Below are 23,883 nucleotides of genomic sequence, written 5' to 3'. Positions count from 1 at the left end.
CGTCGACCTTAAATACTTGGCCGGACAAATGGGGAGCGCTGCGGACTCTCATCCAATACAAAAATATATACAACAGGCCAGAGTGTGCCCAGTTGGGTGCGAACCTCGGCGCGTGTATTTGAAAGAATCAATCAACCTTACCTAGTGGGCCGTTAGCGATAAGGTCTGAATAAGGGAAATCGTCGACCACACCGGCGGGGTCACTATCGGGATCGGGGTGCTAGGTCAGGTTGTCAGAACAAATGTACATTTTCTTTTAAAGGATGGCTCAAATAAAATATGAGCGTAAATATTATAGGCATGGCAACGCACCCCAAAGACTGCTTACGTGGCTTAAAATAATGATCAAGGTGTGTACTGAAGCCCAACAAGTAGGCAAGAGCATTATGGACACAGCGACACCTGGTCTACAAAAAGTAAAAAAAAAAATGGCACGCTATCTGCCGCATCCACTGGAAACTACGATTTCTCCTTTGCATCTTGAAGGAACTAATAAGTAACATTATTGAATTAGTTCTCCAACCGTTTCACAGATGTCACTTTCATTGTATGTTACGTACTCTTGTATTCAAATTGTATTTTTCTCTCAATCTCTCTGTAATCTGCAGCGAATCCAACTGCTCATTAAATAGTATTTGTTGGGTTTGGTCCATCAAATCCGGTAGAGGAATAGTAGGTATTTTCTTTAAGATTCGCATTCTGCTGAAGGCCCGGGTAAAAAGGCCACATTGAAGCAATTCATCTAAAAAAGCAATATTGCTATTTGACATTTGCTGAACAATGGCGCAATTACTTTCACATAAGTCCTTCTAGAATTGTATGCTTCAGAATTTTACCAACTGTTGCTAAAAAGGGTTTCCGTAAAAATATAAAACAGGTATTTATTACAAAATTTGTATTCATAGGTTTTGATAATTAACTGAAAAGAAAAATTATTATTTTGCTATTGCAATATTACTGCTGTACATAGTTTAATCATTTTTATTTATAGATAAGTATTACTTTTGAACATACTTTGACGCAGATTCCGGCAAGCAAAACTTTCATTTTATTTTAGTTTCGACAACTGTAAAATAGTATCATAACATAAGCCAGTTTTAAACTGTCAAACCAAAATATAATAAATTTGATGTCTGCCAGATCAGCCGCACTGTCAACCTTTTGGAACGTGGCAATAATCGAAACTAACGCCGGCATTTTTGACAGTTCTTGACAACAACAAATGTCAATAACGCCGTTTTAGTCATGGCCAACAATGATGTGCACATACGCACTCCTTGGGGGTTAAAAAGGCCACATTGAAGCGATTCGTCTAAAAAAGCAATATTGGCATTTGAAAATTGTTTGCATTGCGCACTTACCTTTATATGCGCAAATGTCAAATTGCAATATTGCTTTTTAAGACCCATTGAAGTGCCACAAGATCTTTTTTGCCCCATAAGGAAAAAAGTGTCTATTGAACAGTGAAAAGGATGTTTTACATTCCTTATATTTAGACATTGATCAATACGCAAATTGACAATTTAACGGAATGGGAATTGGTCAGATTAATTTATAACATACAAATTAAGTTTCTATACATTTTTCACATTAATAAAGTAACTCAATAAAGCAAAAATCAGAAATGCTTACAACTGAGGTTCACGAAATGTTTACTATCTACATTAATAGTAAATACATATTAGTCCAAAAATACAAAACAAAGTACCTGCAGCATTAAAACAAAAAAAAAACAAAAACTCCTTCCTACAAAAGTACAAATGCAATCAAATTGAAATACTCGTAATTGGATTCCTACTTAATCTTAAATGTTACTTATCATATAGAATGTTAAACAAATCACAGACATTTGCCATATTTTTCAAAATAATGGCTTTATACATAATAATGGCTGTATTAGAAAAGGACAAATGGATAAAGAACTTTAAAGTAACATTAAAGTTTCTTTGCAATCTTAAAAATAATGTTCACTATAAGCAGCAGCTTGAAAGTATCGACTCATTCGAAACAAAAAACACAATCTTGACATCCATATATCGTCTTTCCTTATAATTATGGTATTAAGATCTACACAAACCAACCAATAGTACGTTTCTAATCACTTCTCGTCATTTCAAATACCTAATTTGTTAATGTTCAATCACCCTCTCACCTCTTACTGAAGAATCACGGTTTCACAGTCATTTTTTACAATCTTTGACGAGAACTACGGGATCGATCTTAATTATTTCACTTAATTTCTTCATAGTGAAAGGCATCATAGTGTTACAGAATGGCATCAGCGTAGTAACGTTGTCTAGTTCTCCGAGTGGAGTAGGCTTAGTGCCATAGAAGGAAAACTCTCTCTCCGACTCAAGTTCGGGATAGAAATAGAAAGGCAGTTTCGTAGTAGATTTGCGCGCCACAGTTTGGCTAGGCAGTTTAGTTGTGGATTTTTTTGCGACCTTTCTAACTGTTGGTACCGTCAAGTTTTCACATTCATTCGTTTTATTTCTAGAAGTTTCACCGCCCTCCTTGTCACATTCGGCGTCGTACGCCACTACGACCTTAGACTCATATTTCAGTTGCAGGGCCGCGTGGTGTGCATCGTGGTGCGTCTGTAAGTCCCTCATATACTTAAAATACTTACTGCAATGCCCGCACACGAGGATCTCTCTAGTGTCAACACTTAGTTTAAAATACGCGTAATTAATCTGAACGTTAGGATGATTTTGAAGTTGGTGTTCTTTCAAACAATTGATATTTGGGACCAATGATAAGCAAATACAGCACTTGACTACGACATCGCCTTTGCGTGCGAAATATGTAGGTACATCGTGCTTATGTTTGTCAGACTCACCCTCAAGGATTACATTTTCACATACTAAGCAGACCAACCGTGGTCTACTGTCTTTTACCATCTCGTCTTTGGTTTTTGTATCGTCATGGCTTATAAACCGCTTCCCTCTTTTGGCTAACTCTAATACGGTAGGCGGTGTGGTCGGAACTCTAGTCCTCTTATAGCGCTCTGGCATGCCTGGGTGGACCTGGGCGGTATGACCGGTTATAGAGTTTTTGGATACAGTTGATTCACAGTAACAGCATGTGTAGGGTCTAAGGTTCCAATGTCGCAGCATGTGGAATTCGAGTGCCTGTTGGTATTTTGATGAATATTCGCAGTAGGGACAGTTTCTGACTTTCTTCAGAGTTTCTTCATCAATGACCAGGCGTTCGTCGTCGCTATCGGGTGAAGAGACCGTGGTGGCGGGTCTTTTTCTTGTGCTTAACATTTCTTCTTCAGGTATTTGTACTTCCTCTTCGTACCTGACGACTAGCAAGGAATTATCGGGCTTACTTTGTTTTGCGTCGTCGGTGGAAGTACGTGGTGTTTGAACGGTAGCGGGAGCTTGATTGATGGTGAGTTTCTGTGTGCTTATGACGGCTGCGACCCAGGCAGCCCTGACTGTGGGGTCCCGGACAGCTTCAACAGGCCGAGGCGCCTGGCCTGCCAGGGAACTCTTGCACGTCTTCGAATGCAGCTGAGCTTCATGGTAATTCTGGGAATGTTCACAACAACCGCTGCAACGCCACCTGGAATGTGCATTTATCTACAATGAGTTCGCGCACTTTTATTTATTTGCTCACATTTTATTCACAGTTTAAAAAGGAATAATAAAATGTTAAGTATTATGTGAACTCATCAACTCATGAAGAGAGAACCTAGTGGATCACGTTTCTTCTCTAGATAATCTTGCCGAATCTTGAATGATCCTAAGAAATAAAATTATTTTAAATAACTTCCTAATTTTTTGAAGTCGGTTAAAAATATTTACAAAATCGATTGAAGATAGCGATAATAATGGTGAAAAAGCAATAATAAGCAAGTCTAATGAATTTGCAACGTGAAAATAAACATAACTATCATTTTAATTTTATGATTCTGTGTTAGTAATTATAAACAATTATGAATACCTGTGTTCAAAAAGCCCGTGAGACTTTTTTATAGCTAATAATGTGTAAAGCATATCAGAAAGCTCAGAACTTCCTATCGCATAAAATTTTCACACTACATATCCAACTCCATACACCTCTATATACCTATACCTACCCCTTCGGGGATACAGGCGTGATGCTTGTTATGTTATGTGTAAATAAAATCTGAGTCAATTAATCATCTAGTGTCCTTTAAAAAAGTATTCATAATAAACAGATATTTATACCAACAAAGTGTAAATATACCTGATCTTGTTCAGTTCGGTTTCCAAATGATCCTTTATCACCCCATCGTCTGCAGTTTGGAAAGCACATTTAGGGCAACAGAAATTCGTACTGTTCGGTGAACCCAACGGTCCAAATGCTTGCACGATATTGTCAATATCTTTATGATCTGGCTTCTTTGTTGGAGGCAAGACCGTTGCTCTAGGGGTTTCGATTTCTTTTGCTGGTGTAGGAGCAGAGGACAAACCAGGCTTATCAACCTGAATTTTCTGTCGGCCCAAGTTTGTTTTATTGGACTCAATGGCTGCGGATTGGTGATCTAGAACGTAAGACACCCATCTCTCTACGCGTGTGTCGGGTGGCAGCTCTATAGGATCAATCTGCCGCTTTTGTGCGTGTTCAGTAACTACGTGGTCATGTAATCCCGTCTTATGGAAAGCTTTATACGAACATATGCTGCAACCCCACCTGAAATGTACGTTTTATGTGTTAACTTCCACCAACTAAATTCTAAGGTAATTTGACAGGACTAAAACTAACTATCTCTCTTTCTTGCACTTATTGTGAGTGAAGAACGGCACTAGTTTAAGAACTGTCAAAAAATAGGTTAAGTTTGTGTCGGGCCGAAAAGGCATTGGCCCCGATTCCTGCAGACACCGCCTAATTTTATTTTAAGTTATATCCGTCATTTTCATATCCGTCGAAAAGGAAAGGGACGGATGATTCACAGCTCTTAATTTTAGGAAGAATGAGTAAATTAATGTGTCGGGTTATTGACTGACGTAAAATTTTTAGACGGTTGGTTTAGATTTGTGCTTAAAATTGACGTGTGTTCCATAAATTTTATGCTTGTCGATTACCCGTCCCTTTCCTTTTCGGCGGATAAGAAAATGACAGATATAACTTAAAATAAAATTAGATGGTATTTACAGGAATTAGCACCATTGTCGGATTAAGAACTTAAATCGCAGATTATATTATTACAAAATTATTAATTGTTTGATTATTAGTTGTTTGTAAATGTTTGTTTCCTTTCGGTAGTTGCCTGGAAGAATTTGCTCTAGAGCCATAAGGCCGACCAAATTGTACTGTATTCATGTGTCATGTCTGATTGTAAAATTTAGTTCTGTGCAATAAAGTATATTTGATTTGATTTGATTATTCGCCGAATGTAACATATTTTGTAACACTTATCCATTTACTTACTTCCTGTACTGCAATTCTTCATATAGATGCGACTGCATCGCATCTTTACTATCTTCAATAACAAACTTGCATAAGGGACATTTGTACTTCAGTCCATTGGGATCACAAATTTCACCGAAGTGTTTACAGAGATCCTCTATAGATTCTTCACATTCTGTGTCGACAACTTCTTTTTTCACAATATCCAGGTCTACTCGAGCAGGAGTAGGAAGAATGGGGGCCAGGGATGTTGTGCTTTGTTGAGAAGTATCTGGCGTTTCGGTTTTAACTTCAGGTTCTGGGTTACCCATCTTCTGCCGTTGCTTCATCCAACGTGGGGTGCCATCCGGTTCGTCAGGAATAGACCCTTCCCTGTAGTAATAGTAAAACACTTCCTCAATGTTCCCAGGGTGAGAATGCGATTGATGTTTAGTCACATTTTCCAACGCAGATGTCCTAAATGGGCAAACGGGACATTTAAACTGCATTTTGGTGCTATGTGCTTTAGAACAGTGTTCGATGACTGCAGGTCGCAACATGCTCTTAAACTCACACAACCCGCATTTCCAAGGTTTCAGATCCATCGTAGGCGCCGCATTAGACGGCTGAGGAAGACTGACAGGAGATTGATTTGTAAATTCTTCTCTGACCACCATTACTTCACCGGCACCTTTGTGGACCTCAGCCAAATGCTTTTCTAGAATGTTCTTTCTAAAATGGTAGAAAGTACAGGACGTGCAAGCATACAAACGAGCGTCATGCATTTTCAAATGCGTTAATATTCTTCCAGCTACCAAAGGTCTAGATGTGTCCACAGATTGGAGTGGGGGGCAATGTACGCAATGATAATAATTAGAACTAGCATGTAATGTATCCCAATGACATTTGAACATGCCTTCATCGACTGAGATGTAGGAACAACCTTTAGCCCCGCAGGTGTATCGTAATTTGTCAGGTACATATTTTGGAAACCGTAATGCCGCTTCTTCCGGAATGTGGTAGGTTACTGCAGGTGGCTGCTTATCAGACCTAATAGTTTCCAGAGAGCTGGAAGCGAGGTTTACCATCTTATCAAAATGTCTCTCATTTGTTTCAAGGTGTGGCACAGGGTTAACAGGAGTTGTCTGAGGCACCGTCTGAGCTTCGGCGTGTTGTTGGAAATGACGAACCAAATTCAAACGGACCTTGGTACTAAACTCGCATTCAGAGCAATATGTCAAATCATCCAGAATGGGCTTTTGTGGCAGCTTATCTAAATCTTGCGGGCTATAGCGCGTTCTTTTAGGCGGTGTATCTGATGAGGAACTTAAAGACTGCTTCCTTTTGGATGTTTGTTTTTGTTTGGGTCCGTTGCCGATAGTGTAAACATAGCCAACTGATTTGTTGTCTTCAAACTTTGCAGTCGTCACTAAATGCGTGGCGCCATGATCTTTCTTTAGGTGGTATGTTATAACCCATTTACTTTTATCTGTACGCTGACACACACCGCAAATGTGGGCCAGCTTTGTTTGGGTGACCTGATGAGAATGATCGGCATTGTAATGCAAACATAAATCGTTTACATCCTTGGTTGTCATAGGGCAGTGGGCACAGCGATAAGTATCAAAGCCGATAAAGCAAGATGTAATATGTCTCTTAAAACCAGGATGATTTTTAAACGTAACATTACACTTTTGGCATTTGAACAATTCCAGTGGTAGTAATTTAGTTAGTTCAGGTTTTGGTTGAGAAGAAACATTGGCAGTGGGAGACGAGTTTTCTTCTGATAAATCTATAACTTTTGCTCTGGAATCAGATGAATCTATGCAGTCTTCTTCATCGCTATCCAAGCAGATTACATCTGAAGTGGAGGAATCCTTAGTAGGAGTCTCAGGCAACGGTTCCTTTTTGATAACGTGAGTCAGAATCGACACAGTAGGTTCGTCAATCTGCTCCGAACGTGGCGGAGTACTCAAAGTTTGTGGATCTAGAATAATTTCAGGTTCGAATGTATCTTCAATAGGAGATGACACAGGAGGAAGCTCACATGTTGGGGCTAATGTAGGTATCTGTGGCTTTTTAGCTTCGCTAGCAAGAAGCGGCATAGACGTGATAATTTTCTCCAAATCAATCGCTCTCTCTGCTTCTTTAGCAGGATCTTCAACGTTAGCATTCGGTGTTACCAGTGTAGTCGGTATGTTGGATTTATTACTATTATTTAATTTCACCAAAGGCAGGATCATGGTTTTAGATGCGCCATCCTGAAATAGGGCAATAAATTAAAATTCTTCCAAGCAAGATCACATCTGTAACAGTCGTTAAGCTTTGCTCATAGTTCAACAAAGACAAAAAGCAATGTATCAATTACGTTTATTTGCAGTTTTATGTTGTTTAAATTTGAAAGCTGAAATTACCTTCTGCGCCGTTGTAGTGATTCTTAAGTAAGCTTGTGGTTCTCTAGCAGGATGTCTTGCCGATGAATGTGCCATAAAATCTGCTTCATTATCGCCACCATCAATGCACCAAGTGCACTGATACAACTTCATTCCGTGATTTTTCATGTGGTATAACAATTCATTTGGATTTTGCAAGACTTCCGAACAAATCTGTAACATTAGAGAAATGACTTAAATATGATTATAGCTTTTATACGTTCTACAGTCACAGGTCTTCCTTAAATCAACTGGAGAAGACACTCCACCGCGCTTCTCCATTGTGAATACTGCGACTATTATGAAGACGTTACATCACTCACGTCATGACTTAAAGTATTTTTCACGATATACGTACCAAATACATTTTCTTAGGTAATTTAAATAAGGACTTACATAACAGGTGTAATCCGTGGCAGCATGTTTCGAAAGATGGTCAATAAACTTCCCTGGCATGTAGGTTTTAAACTTGCATGTACCGTCCACTGCAATAAATAATAATAAAATGACTAAATGAAAAAACCAAAACAAAACATGAATTAAATAGATTAACAAACAAGACTCACAGCTATTACAAATATAGTGCTGAACAGCAGTTTCTCTGGGCAACACATTCGATGTAGAATCTTCGTTCACAGGGGTAACCGTTGTAGCCTCAAGAACAATTTGTGAAGCGGCTTCGCCGTGGATCCTAGTTATATGAAATACCACCAGCTGACTGGCACAAGCGCGGTAAAAACAATGGCCACACGCGTACTGACAACGGCCGTGCACCTTAAATACATGCATGACCAAATCGATAGCATTGCCTCGGCAATCAAAATCGCAATAAGCACAATTTAAGGAATTCTCTCCGCCTATGCGTTGATGTGAAGATGCATGAAGTACTGCCGCATCCGCGGAGTCAGTAGTAAAAGAGCAGAAACGACCAGCACATTTATAAATCTGAATCAACTTTTCGTGACTCATCATTGCGTCTATAATGACGCGATGTTTCTTTGACAACACTTCGGCCTGTACTTCTTCATATTTGACAATTTCTTCAGGCACTGGTGCAGGCGCTGACGCAGTTTTTGATGGCAAGGATGGAGTTTTGAAAGACATTGTTGTTTCATCGTGGTCAGTTTCTGTCTGAGATGTACAAATTGGAGATGGTGGAGATGCTTCACCAGGTACAGCACCTAGACTTATTACACTTTGTATTTTTGGCAACGCCACTGGATTTTCATCTGTAGGTTCTTTAGACAGTAAATCAGACAATGGACGAACGTTTATATAAGTTTTCGAGGAATCAGATCTTTTAGCATCAGGTGTAGTATCATCCGGATTTATCGTTTTTTCAGAACTATTATCAATTTCTTTTTCTTCAAGAACTGGTAAATTATCCATGTGCTTATCAAGAAGGTGCTGCAGGCATTCCTTGAATAAATAATGTTGTCCTTGTGGCATCACTATAACCTTGCAAACAAAACAGTATCCATCCCATATTTCAGAATGTTTTGTCTGAACATGCTTCTTCATTGATATTAGAAGGCTGGTTTTGTAGTGGTTATCCGTTCCGTTTATGCAACACACATATTCTTTTGTCCCAGACTCTTTGTAGCTGATTTTGAAATGAGGATAATCTAGAATATCTGATGAAGCATGTTGATGAATCGCGTCTGATTCATGTTCAAGATATTCTTGATTTTCAATTGCATTATCATTTCTTTCAACCTTTACCGTAGGACTGTCATTATTTTCTTTATTGTTAATATAATCATCGCTTTCAAACTCAAGTTTAGCCTGGACAGAGCCTATAGGCAGGGAATCTATTTCTTTCGAAGATGTAGCTTTTGAATCTGTGTCGCTAGAATCATTCTCAACAGGATTGCTGTGTTCGCTTTGGTTCCCTGTTTCTTCATCAGCGTTAGGATGTGATCGCAAGCTTCTAAGGACTCGTGGCTGTTCTTTGCAGCGTTTCAATAATGTCTTCATGGTTCTTTTGCCTATTGCTGCCAAATTAATCGTATATACTGCCGTCTGCTCATCATTATGGCGGACGATAACATGAATTTTAAGATTTTCAAGAGAAATTTGAGTAAAATAGCACTTTCCACAAATGTAACCAATAAGTTGACCTTTTACATCTTTTGGCGGCGGAGGAATGTCTAGATTAAATGGACATCTATATACATTAGTACACTCAGAACACAGTCTCTTATATTCTCCCGTATGCATACTGACAACATGCCAGAAGAATTCTTCCAATACGGCTCTTTTATTATAAAACTCTTCAAAACAAAATCTACAGACATATTTATCAGTAGACATTTTACTGATGGTTTGAAAATGTACATTTTCGCATTCATCAATGGCTTCTCGAGCTACGGTTGGATCCATTCTAGATAAAGGAATTTCTGAATGGGGATGATCACTTTTGTAGTGCTTTACTATTTCGGTTCCACTGTATTCACAGAGACGACAGTAATATGTACAGATATTTTTAAGAAAACAGTATGTTTTATCTGTAAAACAGTTCATATCCGGTATAATTACTGGCTTTTCTGGTATTAATGATGATGCGTCATCGTACGAAGAATCGACTTGCTTAGTGTCTGACTTCTTTCGTCTTTTAGAACTTTTAATAACACCTGACTGCCATACAGGGCGTCGTTTTCGTTTCGGTTTTTTCTTTATGTCAGCTAATACTTCAGAACTGCCAAAACTCTTAGATGACGCTATAGAGTCATCATCCGAATCTGAGCTAGTGTGCACGCTCGTTTGTCCAGTAGTTGCTTCACTAACGGAGTCATCAAATGAGTAGGGGTCAGATTCTTCTTGAACAATTTTTGTTTTGGATTTTGGCCCAGGTCTGTGCTTCGAAATAAGCGATGTTTTAATTTCTTTTGATACACTATCGGATTTTGCTGGTATTTCGGATACTGAAATCTTAGGTTTTACTTTGGGTCCAGGCTTTTTTCTCGTTTTCGGTGGATCTTGAATATTTTGTTTTTCATTAAACTTTTCCAATACAACCACAGGCTTAGGTTCTGATATGGATGCACTATCCTCTTCTGAACGAGTAACACTCTTATCATCAGCCATTTTTGCTAAACGACACATTCTTATTCCTGTTGCGTTTAATATGTCGTCACTCATGAACATCTCTTTAATAGATTCTTGGAGTTGTCTTAGTTCTCTTGAAGCTTTTTTAGGTTTTTCCATCCGCGAGACTGCCACACCTGATCGAGTCACTCGCCTTTCTTTAGAAATTGCAACTTTTTTGCCTGGTTTGTTTTTGCCCTTTCTATTTTTTTTAGGTGTAACCTTTCGCGGCTTACCTAAATCTGGACTTTGTTTTTCTTCGGTTACTTCCTCTGTATTATCGAGTGTCGTGGTTTCAGTTTCATTCAATTCTTTTGAGCTCTCCTTCGCTTTCGATAAATCCTCAGATTCCTTGACCGCCTGTGTTTCATCAACCGAGATGTTCGGACTTTCATCTTCTGGGATATTCTCCTTAACTTTTTCTTCTGATGTATTATTCTCGTCATTTTCAATTTCTTCCCCTTTTTCATTTAAGTCATCTCTCATTCCATCATTTGTATCTTCTTCATCAGATTCACTAAGCAACATTTCAAGTTTCTTCTTAATTTTTTGGTTTTCCTCAGATTGATCACCTAGCATACTAAGTAATTTTTTAGTTGTTGATTTGTCTTTTAATATGGAAAGCAAATTTCCTATAGATATCGGCTCAGTTTCTAAGCTTGTATTTTTCTCAGATGATTCAGATTGATCATGAGTTGATGTTACGTCAGTTTGCATATCATTTTTCTCATTTGTGCTATCAGGTAAACCAACTTCATCATGAGACTGGTTATGAACAACCTCATTAGTATTTATGGTGCTGTCAGGAGTAGAGCAGCGATCGGTATTAACTTCTTCTAATTTATTCAAAGGCTCTTTTTCAATTTCTGTAGTAGAAACTATATCTTGGTTAATAACTAGATCGTTTACATTCTTTTCGTTCTTCCCGTTATCACATGATTCTCTTGTTAATGGTTTATTGTTACTGTTAGAAATGTCATTTAATTTACTTTCTTTAGCTTCTTTTACAAGACTTCCAGGATTTTGATTTGGCACGTTTACATTTGTCTCATTAGTTTGTTCCTCAGCCTGCGCTGCTAGCTCTTTTTCTCCATCGGGAATTATGTTTTGTGAATGAGTTTCAATAACTTCCGATATATCATTTAAAGATTGTTCTAAAGCGAGTTGTTTATTGTCACTAGGAGTGCTTATACTTTCCAGCAAACTATTAAATGCGATATCTTTAAATACGTTGCTAAGATCTTCTGTTTTTGTAGTATCTATATCGTTATCCAAGTCAGCAATTAATGCGTTTATGTTAGCCATTACTGGATCTGATGTAATATTTTCAGGGAATATTTCATCCATACCAAAACTAGTATCCAAAATATCTTCTTCATTGTTTTTAATGGGAGTTCTTATAATATCTTCATCATTGTTGTTGCTTGTTTTGGGAACGTCAACTTTTACTATATCTTCGTTTTTAGTTTTAGTAGTAGGTTCAGAATCTGAATCTGAATCAAAAACAGCCTTCTTTGCTCTCCTAGTTCTGACCGTGGTTGCTATAGGAGCAGATGTTTCAGGTTCGATTTTATCACTCCTCTTTGTTTTTCTCGCCTGTTTGGGCTTACTTTCAATAATATTCTGTTTTTTGTCTTCTTCCTTCCCGAAATGCTTATCTTTTCCTTTCTTCGTAACAAGCTTAGCCTGACAGTCAATTTCTGTAACTTGTTCTTTCTTTGTTCCTTTCCTGATTATAACATGTTTTTCCTTCTCTACGACGGTATTTTTCTTTTCATTAATTTTAGAATTTTTTTGTGCTTCCTTCACAACCGGTTCTTCAACAGGTCGTTTTATCTTAGGAATTTTATAATTTTTCACGCCATACCCGGACCCTAAAATAGTGCCTTTGGTAATATTATCGTGTGTGTAAACTATTCCAAAATTCTTTTTGTCTTGGTGTCTGTTTTTATTTTTGCTGTCGTAATTATCATTGCGCATTCTGGGATCTCGATAATTTTTACGAGGTGAATATGCGGGTTTTTTAATATGGCTGGTAGAAGCAGTTATTTTACCGTGTTCTCCGTAAAAGTCTTTCTTGCGATTACTGTGACTAGATGGGGCCCCTTTAGACCTAATGTTTGGATTGATTTGTTTAGGTTTATTATTAGTCCGATAAGATTCAAACTCTGCTTTAATATCCTTGAAGCTCTTTTCTGGTTTATCGGCTAAGTCTCGCCCCATACTTCTTGCCCGCACAAAATGAACCATAGTTTTATATCCTGAGGTGTCTTCATTAATTAAGTGAGGTGGTTTGGCCATTGTTCTTCCAACACTGCTTTCACGGAAATTCTTCCCAACGCCAGGTTCTCGTGTCAACGACCGTCCAACGCTTGCTGCACGTTGTCTCCGAGAATCAAAGGAACGATCAAATTCTTGCAGTCCTTTATCCTTTAAAAACTCCTGGAATGTCGTATTAACGCTTGTATCAATTGTAAAAGACCGACCTGACTGTGGCTTGACCGATAAGGTATTATCATTATTAACTTCTTTTTCATAATTACGCTCAAAACTTGGAGCTCTTGATGAAGAACGACAAAACCTCTCTTCTGGCCTTGAGCGACCGACGCTTTGAGCGCGCTGATAGCCTCGTCTTGTTTCCGCTTCACTGTATTTAGACGTTTCTACGTCATGATAAAAGTCGTTCAGCCTATTCCCGCTGTGATCACCAGGGTAGATATTCTCTGGCTCATAATCTCGAGTTACACTACGCCCCCTGCTCTGACCTCGCATTGAATCTCTATTATTCCTACGGTCGACTAGGTGTCTATCATTTCTTCCAACGCTTTGCTCTCTACCATAATAAGAATCGTTATTGTAAGATCTATTGTCAGACTTTCTCTGATCTTTATAACCTCGATCCCTGTTATCATGCTTTCTTTTACTGGAACCATAGTCACTACTCCTGTTTAGTCTCGGATCTTTTCTAGGACCCGGAATATGCTGATTGTGAGTATAATCCGATCTTCCAAAGGGATGATTTGGAGTCATAGGCGCCATTCCTGAATCAGATCTTCCAAATTGATGACTAGGAGTAATTGGTGCATCGGATCTTCCAAAAGGGTGGCTGGGAGTCATTGGAGCATCTGTCCGCCCAAACGGATGACTAGGAGTCATTGGAGCATCTGTCCGCCCAAACGGGTGACTAGGAGTCATTGTGACATCTATCCGCCCAAAAGGATGACTTGGAGTCATTGGCATATCAGATCGACCAAATGGATGACTAGGAGTCATAGGTACATCAGTTCTACCAAAGGGATGGCTGGGCGTCATTGGATAATCGGACATTCCAAAAGGATGTCCAGGGGTAGGTGGACAATCTGCCCTAATAAATGGATTGATAGGACCGTCTAACATCCCAAAAGAAGGAGTAGGTGTCGGAGGACAATCTGATCTTCCGAAAGGGTGAACGGGGGTTCTCGGGCAATCTATTCTACTATATGTATCTCCCTGATCCTGACTATATCTAGAACTGTTTGCTTCAGTGTCATATCGGGATTTTTGATAATCATTATCGCGCACAGAACCACTTCTGCGATCGCGATCTTCCCACTTTCTTGAATGACTCCCATCTGATGTATCGACGTCCATCCACGGTTCCCAACGATTATTCCGACTCTCTTTCGTGTAGTCGGAATTAGATTCCCAACGTGAGTCAACAGTTGGAAATGGCGCGTAAACATGTTTACGAGAGTTGTTATCATCTGCTTCAATTGATTGACGCGACGGGGTCATCTCAAAAGATCTGGAGTTTGGAGTCATGTTAGGTGCTAAATTAGGTGTCATGTTAGGGAACGTCCCCATTGGCCGTGGTGTTCTTTCTTGGATAATAGCATGTGGATTGGGACTTTCTTTGTTCGTAGACTTATTTAGCTCCCTTCGCATACGAGGATCCACTAAAAGTGATCTTTTTGGTTCTACCTTCGTTTCAGGTTCTGATACGATTTTTACCTCCGATGAAGGAAGTACTGTATGATGCACAGGCTGATGATGTGCGCTGGGCGATATCGTTGGAGTTATTGTCCTCATATCAACGTCGGTTTTAGAACTGACTATTACCGGTTTGACAGGATCAACTGGAATAATTATAGGAGTCGTTTTTTCGGTACTAGGTTCTTCTGTTGTTTCCGGTGATTTAGGAGCAAGATCTGCATAAATATCTTCAAGTGAATATGTGGCTTCATCTTTACCTTCATTTTCCTCTTCAGAACTGTCATGTAAGGCTAGTTTCGCAGGAAAATTGAATCTTTCCAATTCTTCTTCTGTAAGTTTTAGACTGTGCTTTTTACTTTGATCGCTATACCTCGAATAACTTGGGTCGTTGATAAACAGGGATGGCTTTGTCGTAGGTGCTGATTTCTGTTTATACTTTTCGATTGATATTCTTTTCTTAATTACTTCTTTAGCACTTGCTACCTTAGTAACTTTGGGCTGATGTAATGCAGGCGTAACTTCAGCACCGGGAATGGATATAGACTCGCTAAGTATTTCATTTTTCAACGCCTGTAAAATCTCAATCTCGGACACATTATCTTTTTTAGGTGGCGCAGGTACTGTGGGTTCTAAATTTAATAATGGTATTTCTACTATTTCCTCAGTATTGTTTGCCACATCATCTGTTTCTTTTATATCTGTATTAACATTTGATTCTTTAATATTTAGATCTGTTTTTTCAGAATTGAGAATCTGATCGTGAGTAGAATCACTTTTATTGGAACTACTTTTTTCACCTGACGGGTTACCATTTTCTTGTTCTACTGTTTTTTCTGGTGTTACCTCTTTACTTATAGTATCCGCATTATTAGTATTTTCTTCGGAATTGTCGTTCCCGGTTTTCAATTGTGTAGTATTTTTTGTTATGTGTTCTGGTTCACTCAAAGGTTTGTAGAAATTAGCTCTGAAGGGAGCTGCAGTCTCAGAATCTCTTTTATCCGTTGGTTCAGGCGAACCCACACCTTCAGGACTAGAAATATCAATTAAACTGCTGTCACTAGATTTACACTCAAGCTCAATGGCCTTTCTTGTGTCTTTGCTTACGTCATCATCATCTATTGTTATCACGTCTTGAATTTTAGATAAGGGGCCTATTTTTTCAGTAACTTTTTCACTGTTGTCTTCTTTGCTTTTCATTAATTTTGTAGTTACTTTCTGTTCCCTTTCATTGGTCTTAGTAATTTCTTCAGACTTAGCTGGTTGGATATCATCAAACATTTCAAAATCACTCGCATCAGTTATTCGTGGCGGTTCATTAGTTTGATCCGTAGATGCAGTTTCCTTATCAGAGTTAATAACTAAGCAAATTTGTATTTTTCGTGGCTGTTTTTCTTTTTCTGGTATCTTAGTTTGCCCTGTATTACTTTCGTTTTTATCAACAACGACGAGACTACCATAAACACTTGCAATTGCTTCACTTTCACTGTCGGATAATTCTCCTTCTTCGACTTCATCTTTCTTCCTTGAAGGTTTCTTCTTTTTCTGTTTATAAGACTTTAGTATCAAATCAGATATGTCTTCACTTGCTCCAGTCTGTTTTAGTTCTCCTAAAATTTGCTGTCGTAAGTCCCGTAACGTGTCGATGTCAACATCGTTGTCTGGACATTTAATAATTCTGGATAAAATGTCTCCTGTATTCAATGAATTCAGACTTTCTTCTGGCACATTTAGAGTTATATTGAGATCTTTAGGTAGAGGTTTGTTTTGTTTGGAAGACTTTTTCTTTTCCTTCTTAGAATAGGAAGGCGAAGGTGTTATAGGTGACCTTCTCGTGAACAAAGGTTTATCGGTAGTTCTTTCGGTTGAAGGCCAACGATCAGAACTTGGTTCAGGTGATACTAGGACTCGAGTGTAGTTCCGTTTTGGCACAGACTTTTGAGGCGATTTCTTTTCAGTGTGTATAGATTGAGATGGTCGCGATGGTGAAATAGATTTTTTATTAGGTCTCCTTTGAAATAGGGCAGGCTCCTTACTGCCAGGCGTGCAAATAACTTCAGTCTCACAGGCCCTGGCAATTTCAGGCAAGGTGTCGGGATCGTCTACCACTACAGTTGTCTTGACCTCTGCAGGGTTGGTTTTACTTCGTGATAAGTTTAAATCTTGCTTAGAAGAAGCAGATGAAAATAATGTATCAGATGCTTTGTTAATGCCCGGTAATGTATCCCGCTGTAACAAAAAAATTAGTACAATAATCTTGAGACAAATATACTAAAAACCAACAGATTAATTTCAAATTACGTACCTGCTCAACTTTAGCGTACAAATTAACCAGCACTTGTTCGCATTTCAACAAATTCTCCATTTTCATTCTGCAAATAAACTTTTATTTAAAATTCTTATATACTTATATTGTATTGTTAATATTTTGGGTGCTTTTATTTCTCTAAAAATATAAATTAAGGCACACTAAAACTGGAAAGTTAAAAAAGGCACATTGAAACAATTCATTACTTTGCGCATACAAAAGGAAATGCGCAATGTTAACAAATATGAAACAGCAATATTTGCTTTCTTAGATGAATTGTTTCTATGTGGGATATTAACCCCATTTTAATTCCATTATTATCAGGGAATGTATCCATTTGTAAAAAACACTATGTTTGACGTTTAATCGTCCAGAATAAGAAGTATAGTAATTAATTAAGAAGGATAACAAAGATTTAATGACCTTTTTTTCTTGTCAAGTAGGAGATCCCGCAACGACCGGATTTTATCGAGTTGCGCCTGTCGAGGATTTGCAGAAGAAGTGCTCGTACTCTCCAGTCTCTTGATCATACTCTCCAGAAATGGGATGTACTTCTTCATATCCTCGAACTTGCGATCGTAATCCGAATCCATGATGGTGACTGAAAAAAAAAACCTTGATAAAGACAATGTAAAGGACAAGTATGCATAATCTAATAACAGAGTAAACCCGTATAATCTACTAAAATGAAATTATAGTAACTAAAATGGTATAAAATGTGAAATAGTTGAAGTTGGTTGTTGTTTCTATTCACTTAGTTCAGTATAATAATATGTATAGTGTAAGCTTCTCTTCTATTCAAGTGGCGAAAAATGTTTGCGATTGGCAAGGTGAATTCCACAACATAAAATTAACAAATATTTCATGAGGTGTGAGGGTGGTACGCCTTCAGCAACAGCCTTAGTAAAGCGGCGGCTTTATTTTCGCAGAAAAAAAAACACGAAATATAAAACATTGACGTAATCACGAAGCATGAGTTTTAAACCGTTTCTTAAAATAAGTATTATTTAAAAAGTACAGAATTTTCACAACTTTTATAAAAACGAATCTGTCATCCATTCAAGTCTGAAATAAAATGTAATTTCTTTACATTTATACCTAATCATCATCATCACCAGCCCATTAACGTCCCCACTGCTGGGGCACGGGCCTTCCCCAAGGATGGATAGGGAGATCGGGCCCTAAACCACCACGCGAGCCCAGTGCGGATTGGTGGTTATTAACGACTGCTAATGCAGCCGGGACCAACGGCTTAACGTGCCTTCCGAAGCACGGAGGAGTTCGAGATGAAAACTTTTTTTTTTGTGGTCACCCATCCTAAGACCGGCCTTTGCGAAAGTCGCTTAACTTCAACAATCGCAGACCGAGCGCGTTTACCGCTGCGCCACCGAGCTCCTCATAGTCCGTACCTAATAGTCCGTAGTAATTGGATCAGCCTTCTTGGCATAGCAACTGTGCGAATTATATCATGTCTTCGCCCAATAGACATAGCGAATGTTATCTACGTAGATAAATGTCGTACGACTAATGGTGGAACTCCTCGACAATTCGCGCCGCGCGCGCTATTCACGAACGGTGAAATTCAATAGTATTGCCTACTTATACAATATCAATAGTATTATGAACGTATCCCTCTGTTATATGTCCTTCAAAATGATGCAGCTTATGTCTACAAATAACCCTTATTTTTGCTTCACCGCAGTCGGGTACTTAATATTCAGCACTCAAATCTATTAAAAATAAAAGTACATAGATATGTACTTTTATTTTTAATTATTTTTTTTTTCGTAAAAGTATAGTTATTTTTACACGCTTCAACTTCTTTATACTGTTGAAGCAGACGCGCTCTAGCGCAGTGTGGTATTTCGTGCCGCATCTACTCGATTTTATACTTTCTGATATTTGAGCTTCGTTAAGCATACAGTACCTACTTAACCGTAAGTTAAGCATGATACACACATCGACATGAGCGCGTTCTCAAGCATACGAACTTTTTTTCACTTTACAGGAACAACCGTAGTAACAGAAGTTATCGTAAAACTTGGAGTTGACCACAATGAGCGCCGTTTATTCAAGATGCGCGAATCACGAAGTCTCAAACTCGAAAACACGCTATCGTACATTCGTATTCTATCGTAATTCTTCTTACATTCTACCATAGAATATGGTAAGAGCCAAGCAGCCGCCATGTTGGTAGTAGTATAAAAAAATCTAACAGCTAATAGAACAAGAATCAAAGAAGACGCAGTCTCCTCTAGCGGTACAATTTGAGTCATATAAAAACAACACTTTGTTTGCTGTCAATTGTCATTTTTGGTATGCAGTTTTTAACGGATTAGATAGGTAATGAGGCACTTTCTACGTTCCCTAATAAAATATAGACGGCACTATCCAACATCTTCGCTTACCCTTTTCATTTTATGGATTTCAGCCAAATGCATCGTTTATCTTTGTGTTTGGTTATAGACCCTTATTATTACAACCAGGCACATCACATCTTGCAATAATTATTATTGTTTAAAATAAAGAGAAGTAATATACCTGCCTAAGTAACAACATATAATTCTATACAAATCTAATCCAAACATCATGCAACTTTTTTTTTATATACATTCCACTGCCATTACATTATATTTTTTGGAAAACATGGCTAGAAAGTTCCTCAGTGTAAAATGGCATCATTAGGTATAATAAAAAAGTAAGGACAGACAGCGTAGGCTTAGTAACAGTCGCATTGCGATAGGTAGGTACCTACCTACGAGTTACGACACCCTAATGTATCTCGCAACAAAGTGTATTAAGTACCTCTCTCTCTCTCTCTCTCCTTGGCATTTATTATTCCCATCTGATGGCGGGGCCTGCCTTCTTTTTGTATTAGGTACCTAGGTACACTACAATAAATATCCCAGGAAGAGGATATGACTGAAAACCAGCGCTGGATGGCGCCATAACATGGCTCCATGGCAGCACAAGCTGAGCCATTTCCTTTTGCCCGTATTCGCAATATTCATAATTACTTAGTTTATATAGCAAATGTAAATTGTTACTGGCAATAAATTTATTTTATTCTTATTCTTATTCTATTCTTAAATAGTTCAAACTTTATTAGCTAAATGACGTCATTGATTTTCTTAGATAGCAAATTAGGTATTCAAAATTGAAATAGGTAGAGAAGAGTAAAAAAGATCGATGACACGTAAGTCGTAAAGCTGATTCCATCGATCAAATTCCAGATATCGATTTATTCGATGTTAAATCAATGAGGGACTTTCCAGGCAACGTTCCCCAAAAAATATAGATGGCGCTGTACAAATTTTCCTCCGTTTAACCTTGTAATTTACTTTCACGGATATCAGACATACCTATGCATCTTTTGTCTTTGTTTTTGGGTATACCTAAATGATGACCCTTGTTATTACACCCAGGCACAACACATCTTCCACTTATTACATAGGAAGCTGTACGTAGTAGGTACCTAATAGGTATCTGATCCAAATACCTATCAAGCAACAATTATATTTATATACCTACCTATGCCTATGCCATTACATTATATTTTTGAATAATTATATATCTACCTAGGTACCCCGAACAAAGACGTCGAGGGAGGAGGAAGAAGTCATGGCTGCGGAACATCCGCGAATGGACCGGCGTTACAACCGTAGAACAGCTGTTTCGTCTTGCTTCTGACAGAGAAGAGTTCTCAAAGCTGACGGCCAACGTCCAGTAATGGACAGGCACTAGAAGAAGAAGACCCCGAACAATGAGAAGATAGGTAATTATCACGTAAATCTGAACAGCGCCATCTATATTTTGTTTGGGGAACGTACCCTGAAGTTTCTCATTCTGTAAATAAATACGTAGATACCTATCTACGATTAAACCTAAGTAGGGATGAGAAAAACGGTAAAGTATGATTATAAAACAAATGACTTACCAATTATTGTTTTAACATTTTGGTCGTTAAATTGTTAAAAACACCACTCAACGAAAACAGTAACGAGGGGTTTTTCTTAAAACAAAATATGGCAATATTTCTAATGAATGTTATGGGTCAATACAATATTTACCTATGTAACATAATATTATAGTTACTAGAAGATGCAATGAATATCCGTAGAATGGAACGATATTTAATTCCTAATTAATCTACAAAATATCGTAATCATTATTATGCTAGTCATTTATTTTATTAATTACCTAGTCAGGTAAGGTACTTTCCATATTCTTAATTTACATTTACAATACAATACAATAAAATTTAGACGCTTACCTAGTATTATTTATTATTTGATGACATAACAAAAAAGATATGATCAACACATAAATAAAAGGATGAACTTTTACAATTTTCAAGGTAAATAGGTACAATACCTACGTAGGTAATAATAACAATCTACAAAGTGAAACTAAGAACAGATTAGAAATAAAACATTTAAATAAAATCAATGCATGCAAGATCTAGGTATGTAATAAAAAAAAATTCGTCAAACTGACCTTATTCCTCACTCACTAGATACACTAAACGTTATATCACTAGATGTTTTATAATTATAACTATGGAATCATGCTATCCTTATATAAAAACTTGTTTCTGGACGCAAGCAACAAGTAACACTGAACACTTTGAACGTTGTTGCAAAATGGACGCCAGCGCGCCCACGTGCAACGAGAGGTCACGCCTGCCTCACGTTGTCGCGACGAATGAAAACAAAATGGCGGCCGAGTGTACGGCGAACGAAATGCGAACAAATCCAAAGAGAACAAATGTTATGACGTCACTTCTGAATCATTATATCTTCTTATTTCGTTTTCTTTATTATTCGCTATTGTAAAATTTATTTTATTTAATTTCAGTATTTTTAACGTATTTTTTAAATTAAATACTTATGTTTGTAAATGTTAATAGGTACTAAATTATAAGTTCTTCGAATTACCGGAAACGTCGATTTGTCAAAGTTACTGAAGCACTTCAGGAACAGTGTCCTGTATTTAATTTCATAACGTAAACTTACGTATAGGTATTTGGTAAGTAGTCTTTTAAAATTATGAATGTATTGCCGATAATTTTTGTGAAGTTCTTTGTATTTATTCACGTTAATTAAGCCGGAGCGACACCGAGAGGAAGTAAATAGGTAGGTATGTTTATGACAAAATATTTATTAGGACTTGGTAAGTAATAGGTAGGCTACCCATCACTACTTTAATGCTTTCACAACATCAATCATCAAACAAAACTAGCACGTATTTACCTACCTACTGTAGCGAAGTAAAGAAGAGATTGTTTAATTATTATCGCTTTGTGATAATTATTTTCCAAATGCTAACTAGGATCTAAGAACGTATTATGGAAACTAGTCCCAATAATAAACGTAGGTATAACTTTGCATTTCATCGCATTTACAACGAAAAAGGGGAACCTTAAATGGTATTTTTATTATTTAATTGGAGTTGCTCCGTGAGACTCGGTGTGTCCTAACCCTGTTCGCTTTTGTCGTTAGTGAAAAAAATGCCGGACTCAGAACGAACAGTCGCGTTAGGTAGGCACAATGGCCCCCTCAATAGGATATTCTTATTATTAGAAGAACTTGTTTGGTTATACTGAGCATGTTATTATTTTAGATAGGTAGGTATTCTATTATGATAAGTATCTACGCTGCTTATTACGTACTAGATACCTACTTTAATACTTGTCTTTAGAAATGAGACGAAAGAAACAAAATACCTAGGTATACTTGGTGTTTTTTTATACCAATTTAAAATACACCTACCTTTGACTCCAAATCATTGCAATTCTTACACGGCCGAAGGCCAACGTAGTCCGGGCAGCTATAGAAATTAGAAAACAATGTTAAGTATTATAAAGATAGGTGTTACACGGCACCTACCTATATAATTTCGACATTTACAGTTACATAATAATAATGTACTCATCAAAACCGGATCTACGTCCTATGTAAAGTGGGAACATCCCAACGTTTCCTAATAAATAAATCCATTACAGTTACCAGCGCGCTTCGCTTATCGCTTACTTCTCACTGTTTCGTCAAATGCGTACCACACGCCACGAGTTTTAACCAACGCAAATACCGACGCCATTGTATGATCCTACGGCTTGCTAACTCGACATATGCGTAAATAATTCACTAACCTGCTCTGTATCAAAGCAAAATAATTATATTGTCAATCCTAATCACTTAGCGAACGCACGCAGACTGGTTGAACATTTTGCTGCTAGCTCAAAATGGCGACTTTGAAATTTTAATTCCTGTTGGTCTTTGTGTCTCTGCCGGGACGCGAGGGCGACTGTGCGGGCACTATAGCGCGAGGCCGCTGGCCCACGCCCCACCGCTGGCTGGGGGCTCCGCGAGCGCCACCAAGCCGAAAATCGAAAACCATTCGCCGAACGGCCGCCGTCGACGGAGCACGGTTCCTGCTTGCGCCACCTCCTACACACTCACGACGTGCAACTTTAATGCTAAATGATCGATCAGCCACATTCCAAATGCCTGCGTTCTCGAACAGTCGTGTCAAAACATAATTGTGACGTCATTTGTTCTATTCGGCCAGCAATAATTTCCCAAGAAGGTTAGTCGGCATTACAACGAAAACGTCAAGTGTCAGTGTGACAGTGATAAAAATAGTGTACAGAGAATTCATTTGCGCGATCGGCGTCTTGAACCATGAAAATGTCGAATAACCTATGTGAATTTAATTATCTGATGT

General features: G+C 38.0%; 1 protein-coding gene across 3 annotated transcripts; it reads right to left on the bottom strand.

The window, feature by feature from the left end:
• Nucleotides 1-880: 880 nt before the first annotated feature.
• Nucleotides 881-23,657, bottom strand: LOC126375971 (uncharacterized). 3 transcript variants are annotated; one of them, XM_050023071.1, is made up of 10 exons: nt 23,309-23,657; nt 22,929-22,986; nt 17,581-17,758; nt 17,155-17,221; nt 8,360-17,078; nt 8,190-8,278; nt 7,776-7,967; nt 5,404-7,622; nt 4,219-4,665; nt 881-3,570 (listed from the first exon to the last, which is right to left on the bottom strand). In XM_050023071.1, the coding sequence occupies exons 3-10, from the start codon at nt 17,748-17,750 to the stop codon at nt 2,181-2,183; spliced, it is 13,293 nt and encodes a 4,430-aa protein (XP_049879028.1). In that variant the 5' UTR covers nt 17,751-17,758; nt 22,929-22,986; nt 23,309-23,657; the 3' UTR covers nt 881-2,180. The 3 variants fall into 3 exon arrangements, with proteins under 3 accessions (XP_049879028.1, XP_049879026.1, XP_049879027.1); XM_050023069.1 differs by lacking the exon at nt 22,929-22,986; XM_050023070.1 differs by lacking the exons at nt 22,929-22,986; nt 23,309-23,657 and adding an exon at nt 21,655-21,868.
• Nucleotides 23,658-23,883: the final 226 nt, after the last annotated feature.

This window comes from Pectinophora gossypiella, chromosome 20, assembly GCF_024362695.1.
Source record: "Pectinophora gossypiella chromosome 20, ilPecGoss1.1, whole genome shotgun sequence".
In the NCBI taxonomy this organism is placed as follows: domain Eukaryota; kingdom Metazoa; phylum Arthropoda; class Insecta; order Lepidoptera; family Gelechiidae; genus Pectinophora; species Pectinophora gossypiella.
This window is presented reverse-complemented; position numbering and strand designations above follow the sequence as displayed.